This window comes from Pan troglodytes, chromosome 11 (assembly GCF_028858775.2).
Source record: "Pan troglodytes isolate AG18354 chromosome 11, NHGRI_mPanTro3-v2.0_pri, whole genome shotgun sequence".
Lineage (NCBI taxonomy): Eukaryota > Metazoa > Chordata > Mammalia > Primates > Hominidae > Pan > Pan troglodytes.
In genome coordinates this window covers 10299714-10307728 of record NC_072409.2, presented here as the reverse complement: position 1 = coordinate 10307728, position 8015 = coordinate 10299714, and the positions used below count along the sequence as shown (strand labels likewise).

Below are 8015 nucleotides of genomic sequence, written 5' to 3'. Positions count from 1 at the left end.
CCTGTCAGGTAGAAGGGGCAGGAGGACCTCAAGGCCCCTTGGCGAGCCTTGGCATGAGAGAGGATGGGGGTTGGAAAACTGTTTCTGGAAACAGGAGACTCAGCCCAAGGCCCTGGCAGGGCAAGCTCCTCACACTAAATAGCCCCTCCCGTTCCTGGGTGTTTGAGAGTCGGGTGCCCAGCCTGGACCTGCCGTGACCAAGGAGGGCTGATCTGCAGGCACCAAGACTTCCTGCATCTGTGACTGGGCCTCCTGGGGGCATCTTGACTGTAGACTCCTTCCAGGTGTGGTACCTGGCTCCTAGAAGCCTAGCCAGTCACCTCCTGCCCAGCCTTCAAACACGTCAGAGGGTTAACCATTCATGGCCACGCTGAACACTACTCACAAGATCCGGAAACCAGAATGGGGAGTCAGACTGGATTCCTGAGATGTAAGGACCGCCAGGAAGCATCTTGCTGCCTTCATGCATGGATGAGACCTGGGCCTCTCCATGGGAGGACAGGCTGCTGCAGTCTCCAGGGAGCGCCCACTCTTGGGCATGGAGAGTGGGGACAGCTGCCTGCCAGAGACTGCGAAGGGAGGTCGGGAGCAGCCGGAGTACTTCTGGTCTCTGGCCACGGAAAACCCAGGCAGGGACCTGTCTTTAAGCTCCTGCTGTTGCTAAGCCGACCTGCACAGCAGGACTTGGGAGCCCAGCCCAGCTCCTCTCAGGAGGGGCTTGGCCCCAGTGCTTCTGTGTGGCTCGTTGAGGGCTCACTAGAGGGACCTGCAGCTCCTTGAGAGAAAGCAGGCCCAGTCCAGGGGCCACAGTGGAAACCATAGGAGGGGCCGAGGGGAGGCAGGTGGGTGCCTGTCATGCCATGCACAGTGCCACACGTGTCATGGAGATTGTCCCAAGAGCCCCGGGGTCCAGGGACTCCCCCAAGCGCTGAGCAGTGTGAACCCTTGTGTACCCTCATTGGCTAGGGCCCAATGAATGGGGCCCAGTGGGAAGGGGGTGGGTGAGGAATGGGGCCCCAGTGTCCTGTTGACCCTGGAGCCCTTGGAGTCGGTCAAGTCTGAATGGGAGGTCTACACCACGGTCCTTACCCAACCTTCCTAGTGCTGGGTCCTGAAGCTTGTGTGGTGGGTGTATGTAGAGCTGACCCCCTCCCTGCAGCCCTGCTAGACTCTGAAGAGAGCCAAGGCCAGTGGGTAGGAGACAGGCCTGGAGCTGGTGCAGAGAGAGGAATGAGCCCTGCATGGGTTTGATCAGAAACTCAGCCTTGTGTAGGGACACCCTGGGGCCCGGTGCTGTCCATGCATGACCTCACAGAAGCGCAGAGCTGCTCTCTCTACAGAGGAGCGCCTGATTTGTGTGGGAGCTAGGCAGAGATCTGCATGCATGCGGAGGAGCCAGGCATCAAGCCGGCCTGGGGGACCCCCAAGCGGGACCATCTCCCCTTCTGCACCTGGCTCTGGTGTCTTCCCACTGTGGACCCAGTGCCCTGCTCACCCACCACATTCATACCCTGGAGTCCTGGGTCCTCAGAGATCCATGACACTGCCCCACCCCCAACTTCAAATTCTCTGGGGCTCCACCCGCTGGTCTCAGCTACGTGAAGCAGTCACCATAGACTAGAGGGTACTTTTTAGATTTAGGTCACTATCACCCAGGCTGGAGTGCAGTGGCACAATCATAGCTCACTGCAGCCTCGGCTTCCTGGGCCCAAGTGATCCTCCCACCTCAGCCTCCCCGAGGATACGTGGTTTTTTTTTTCTTTTTTCAGACAGGGTCTCACTCTGTCTCCCAGGCTGGAGTGCAGTGGTGCGATCTGGGCTCACTGCAGCCTCTGCCTCCTGGGTTCAAGCCATTCTCCTGCCTCAGCCTCCTAAGTAGTTGGGATCATAGGCATGCATCACCCCACCTGGCTAATTTTTGTATTTTTAGTAGAGACGGGGTTTTGCCATATTGGCCAGGCTAGTCCCTGAGGATACATTTTTTTTTTTCCCCGAGATGCAGTCTCCCTCTGTCGCCCAGGCTGGAGTGCAATGGCGCAACCTTGGCTCACTGCAACCTCCGCCTCCCAGGTTCAAGCAATTCTTCTGCCTCAGCTTCCCGAGTAGTTGGGATTACAGGCATGTGCCACCATGCCCAACTAATCTTTGTATTTTTACTAGAGACAGGGTTTCACCATGTTGGTCAGGCTGGTCTTGAACACCTGACCTCAGGTTATCCACCCGCCTCAGTCTCCCAAAGTGCTGGAGTTACAGGCGAGAGCCACTGCGCCCAGCCAAGGATACTTTTTTTTTTTTTTTTTTAGACAGAATCTGGCTCTGTTCCAGGCTAAAGTGCAAAGGCGTGATCTCGGCTCACTGCAACCTCCGCCTCCCAGGTTCAAGCTGTTCTTCTGCCTCAGCCTCCCGAGTAGCTGGGATTACAGGCGCCTGCCACCATGCCCTGCTAATTTTTGTATTTTTAGTAGAGATGGGGTTTCACCGTGTTGGCCAGACTGGTCTCGAACTCCTGACCTCGTGATCCACCCGCCTCGGCCTCCCAAATGCTGGGATTACAGGTGTGAGCCACCGCACCCGGCCTGGCAGAGGATACTTTTTAAGGTCAAAGACAGTAGCAGAGGTGGAGTTCCTGGGAACAGGGTCATGAGGGGAAGAGGGGGTTCGGAGGGAGCGAGTAGCCACTGGCTACCTCTAGAGAGGGAAGGCTTTGGTGCAACATCGTTCCCCTGCAGTTTTATTCATCTTTGCTTCCTGCCCTTTCATCATCCAATCGGGCAGGCAGGACAGGGCCTGAGGGGGCAGGGATCCAGTGGGGGCCTCTCTAGACTAACCCCAGCTCAGGACTCCCAGAGCCCCTTCCCTGAGGCCCTGCTGCCCCCAAGCCCAGATTGGGGATCCCAAGCAGCACGTAGGCAGAGCCAGTGAGGTCCCCATTAGTCCCATTGAAAGCTCTGAAACCAGCGAACCCTCAGTCCAGCCTCAGGTCAGGCATCCAGGACGGCCTCAGCCCTCATGGGTGAGCCATCTCTGCGGACACTGCACGGGGCCTACGATCCATCACTGCCTCCCGAGGATGCCAGCCAGGCCCCCGTTGAGATAACTGCTTCCCTGCTGGACAAGGCTGGGACCAGCCATCTCAGTGACAGTTCCAGAACCCCTGGCCTGGGCTGCTGGGTTCAATGGAAAAAGGCTGTGACTAGAGTCAGGGGGATGGTCTCAGTGACCTCAAGGATAAGGCCAGATCCTTGCACTGTCAGTGACCCAAAGCAACAGGTGTCCAGAGCAGCAGTGTGGCGCCTTCACGCCCCCACACATCAGCCCAACTCACCCAGGACAGGGACTGTAGCCTCAGCACTCAACCCATGTGCCCTGCGTGGGGTCTCTTCCCACTGCACTCACAGGAGAGGAAGGGTCCCTCAGGGGTCCACTGGGGTCCCCTCCTGCAAATGGGGCAAGGAGAGGGGCAAGGAGCTGTCTCAAGGCCCCTGGAGCACATGCAGGTCCTGGACTGGGGCTCCTGGGAGGGCCATGATTCTGGGCTCCATGAGTTCAGAGCAGACGCCTTGTTTTTCCTTGTCCACTGTCAGCCACCCCACCCTTCCCTGGCCCTTAAAAGAACCAGGAAACAGCACATGATCTGTTGGAAGGAGGCATTCATTCTTTCCTTTCTGTGGGTGTGGGGAGGGGACCACAGGGCACATACCCCACCCTGGGATCCAGCTGAGCAGGGGGGTCAGAGATGACAGCTCTTCCGGCTCACAGGCCACCGGCCCACATACAGGGCAATCAGAAGAAAGAAACAGCACAAGGAAGGCACAGAGGGAGTCGTTGTCCCTGCCAGAGGTGCAGCACTCCGGGAATGTCCCTCACTCTCCCCGTCCCTCTGTCTTGCCCAATCCTGACCAGGTGCAGAAATCTTGCCAAGTGTTTCCGCAGGAGTTGCTGGCAATTGCCTCACATTCCTGGCCTTGGCAAAGAATGAACCAACCCACCCTAGATCCCATAAATAGGGCCACCCAGGTGAGCCTCTCACTTGCCACCTCCTCTTCCACCCCTGCCAGGCCCAGCAGCCACCACAGCGCCTGCTTCCTCGGCCCTGAAATCATGCCCCTAGGTCTCCTGTGGCTGGGCCTAGCCCTGTTGGGGGCTCTGCATGCCCAGGCCCAGGACTCCACCTCAGACCTGATCCCAGCCCCACCTCTGAGCAAGGTCCCTCTGCAGCAGAACTTCCAGGACAACCAGGTAAGGGGCCAAGAGGGGCACCTGCAGGCAGGGCCTGGGGAAGAGTGGGAACAGAGGGGAGGAGAGGTGAAGAGACTCAGGAATAGCGTTGGGCAGGACTCTAGGAGTCCAGGGTCCAGGTTTCAGCTCACTCTGTGCCACCAGGGTCCCCTGGTGGAAACCATGCCCCTTTCCCCCATCCCCACCCCATCTCAGCCTGAACAGACTCCCCCAGGTCCACATCCCCTCTCCCATAACCCCCATTGTCCAAGGAAGGTGGGAACACTTTTAGTCCCCCTGCACAGATGAGGAAACTGAGGCTCAGGAAGGCCCACCAGCCACATGCCTCCTCCTCCCTGCCAGACTCAGAACCGCCTCTTCCCCCAGGACTCCCTTCTAGACTGATGGCCTCCTGCTCCTGCCCCTTCACCAGTGCAGGCCCAGCCTGGGCCCTGCTGCCCAGCTAGAGGGGCTCATGGTTCCAAGCTGGGCGGCCCAGAGGTGCCACAGGGACAGAGCTGGAGGGGTGGCTCCTAGGGCCATTCCTGGGTTGTGCCTCTTATCAGTCCCTTGCAGTTCCAGGGAAAGTGGTATGTGGTAGGCCTGGCAGGGAATGCAATTCTCAGAGAAGACAAAGACCCGCAAAAGATGTATGCCACCATCTATGAGCTGAAAGAAGACAAGAGCTACAATGTCACCTCCGTCCTGTTTAGGTGAGGGCCGACATCTCCTGGGGGTGTGAGAGTCAGACTGACGTCACAGGCAAGGGATGGCCAAAGCTGAGGGATCCTGTCGTTCACCTCACTGTTCTGCCCGGAATTCATCTGTGTTCATCCTTCCTCTGTTCCTTAGAGCAACGTTTATAGCACATTTCCATGCAGACACACAGACAGTGGTGGGGATGGACATGCACAGTCGTTAGAAAACAAGACGGAGAGAGGAGGGGTGCCTGGGAGCGGGAGGAGGGGACACTGGATCCAGCCTGGAACCCCACCCAGTGCCTTCATGGAAGGCTTCCAGGGAGGTGGCCTTAAAAGAGCCAACCTGCTTCAAAAGGAAATGTGGGGTGTTCCCGGCAGGGGCTGGAGTCAGAGAGAGCCCCCACTTCAGGAAGGAGCAAGCCATCGCAGGGTCACCCTGAGCAGAGCTGCTGAGCAGCCTGGAGGGGCAGGTGGCCACGCTAGCACCTAGCACGGTCCTCAGGCCCCGCCCCAGCGGATCTGCTGCGGAGTGGCTTAGAGCAGGGCTCTTGGGCCGCAGGGTGGGGAGACTTGGTGGGGTGCAGCCTAGGGGGTCCGGAGACCAGCGAAAGTGAAGCGGGGCCATCACAGGTGTGAGAGAACAGGCGCAGGGTGAAGAGGCAGGGAGCCAGGGATCAGCCGCCCCCGGTGGGTTTCTGACTCTGGCAGCTGAGTGGATTGGGATTGGGGCATTTGTGGAGCAAGGAGCAGAATACAGACAGGTTGGGGAGCTCAGCCCTGGGGTGCCAGGGGATGGGAAGTGGGAGGACTCAAGGATGGGGTCAGGTTTGACCCGAGAGCTAGGGGAACGGCTGGCATGGAGCAGACTGGAAGTACCGAGATGGATCCCCGGGAGAGGGTATATAGGAAGGGAAGCAGCAAGCTGAGTGCAGGGGAGAAATGCAGGGTTTCTGTGTGTTGGGGCGGGGGGTGAAAGCCACCCAGGGAGGCAGCCAAAGGAAAGAAGGACATCGGGTGCTGGAGGGTCTGAGTGGGGTCCAGGGGCCCCAGGCAGGCCAGGAGGGACAGCCTGGTGTCAGCTCAGGGAGAAGGCCCAGGCCCATCTCGGCTGGGTGGGGTAGGGCCCCTCCAGGTAGTGGGGGATGAGCTGTCACGGGTTGGGCCGGACTGAGAGCAACAGAACCCTGCTGCTGCCCTGGCCCCACCTTGTCCAGCACAGGAGGCCCAAGCCTGGGTTGTCTCCCCTCTCACCCACCCATCTCTCCCTCCCAAGGAAAAAGAAGTGTGACTACTGGATCAGGACTTTTGTTCCAGGTCGCCAGCCCGGCGAGTTCACGCTGGGCAACATTAAGAGTGAGTCCTGAGTGAGGTGGGGCACTGAGTTGGGGCTCCGGGGAGCTGGGTAGGGGCACAGACCTTCCTGCCCCTCCACACAGATGTGTTGTATGGGGAGAAGCCCATGTTGATGGGCTGGAGAGGGAGGGGACAGCTCCCTCCTCCCATCCAGGGCAGGGCTGACCCCTCACCGTCCATGCCTGCAGGTTACCCTGGATTAACGAGTTACCTCGTCCGAGTGGTGAGCACCAACTACAACCAGCATGCTATGGTGTTCTTCAAGAAAGTTTCTCAAAACAGGGAGTACTTCAAGATCACCCTCTACGGTGGGTCCTCTCCCATCCCCTCAGGGACTGGCTCCTGATCACACTTAGCGGGAGGGGAGGCCGGTCCCCCATGAGGAAGGGATCTGAGGCCTCATCTACTCATTCAATGATATTTATGTGGTATCTGCCGGCCACTCACTGGCCATCTTGGTCACAGGGAGAACCAAGGAGCTGACTTCGGAACTACAGGAGAACTTCATCCGCTTCTCCAAATCTCTGGGCCTCCCTGAAAACCACATCGTCTTCCCTGTCCCAATCGGTAATGGCCAGTCTGGATGAGGGGACGGGGACATGGGGACTGTTCAGGCAGGATGGTTCCCTACCAGGGATCAGGGAGAGGAGGGACTCCGTCCTCAGCTTCAGTCACTGGAGCAGTGGATGGTCCAGGAGCTCCTTGGAAGCCACTCTGGGCCCAGGAAGACTGTGCCCCACCCCAGGGTCTATGGGACTCCCAGGGACCCAGGCCGCAAGTGCTGTTTCCTGGCAGTTTAGCCGGGGTCTGCCCAGACAAGGATTTCAGGCCCAGGCCTGAGTATCCATTTCTCAGTCTCACTGGCCTGACACCTCTGGCCACCCTCCCAGGCCCCCTTGTTCTGGGCCATCTCCCCCAACCCTCCCAGGCCTCGTCACCCTGGGTTTTGCTGTCCTGGCTGTCCTCTCTCCCCTGGGGACTTGCTCACCACTGACTTGGGAGCTGTCCTTGACTCCAGGGAGCCTGGCTTGGGCAGGAGACTCCAGCCAGGCCATTCAGAGAGCCACTGGCCTCCCCCAGGCTGAGAGACTGCCTGGACTGGTAAACAGGCAGGAGACCTGGGTGCCCGAGGAGCCTGGGAGCTGGGCCTCACTCAGGGCAGCCCCTCCCCAGGCCTTTCTCCCACATCCCCTGCCCTGCCATCCGTGCCTCTGTTGCCCCATCTCTGAAAGGAACCCCCATATCTTCTGCAGCTGGGCCAGGTGGGGCAGGGGCTGCCCAGGGGCAGTGCAGAGGACCTGGCAGTCAGGGATCACACACACACACTCATACACGCACACACACACACAGCTGCCTGTTCTGACGGACTTTCTCCCTAACAGACCAGTGTATCGACGGCTGAGTGCACAGTGAGTGTGGCTGGGCGGCTGCGAGGGGGCTTGTGGGAGGCCAGGGTGCAGTGGGCTGGGGGTCTTGGGCCTGCCTTTGCTCTTCCCCTTGCCCCCCAGCACTGCTGCTGTCTTTATTCTGCTGTCCCCATCTCGGGTGCCTCCCATTTCCCCACCCATCACCCTCATATCCACCTCTGTCCAGGGTGCCGCCAGCTGCCGCACCAGCCCGAACACCATTGAGGGAGCTGGGAGACCCTCCCCACAGTGCCACCCACGCAGCTGCTCCCCAGGCCACCCCGCTGATGGAGCCCCACCTTGTCTGCTAAATAAACATGTGCCCTCAGGCCTCTGA

The 8015-nt window shown here is 59.4% G+C and overlaps 1 protein-coding gene across 1 annotated transcript; it reads left to right on the top strand.

Moving 5' to 3' along the window:
- The first annotated feature begins 4027 nt into the window (after nt 1-4027).
- On the top strand, nt 4028-8015 carry LCN2 (lipocalin 2). The gene is made up of 7 exons (XM_520287.7): nt 4028-4239; nt 4795-4931; nt 6193-6272; nt 6461-6580; nt 6738-6839; nt 7655-7681; nt 7866-8015. Exons 1-6 carry the CDS (start codon nt 4102-4104, stop codon nt 7672-7674), a joined length of 597 nt encoding a protein of 198 aa, XP_520287.1. The 5' UTR covers nt 4028-4101; the 3' UTR covers nt 7675-7681; nt 7866-8015.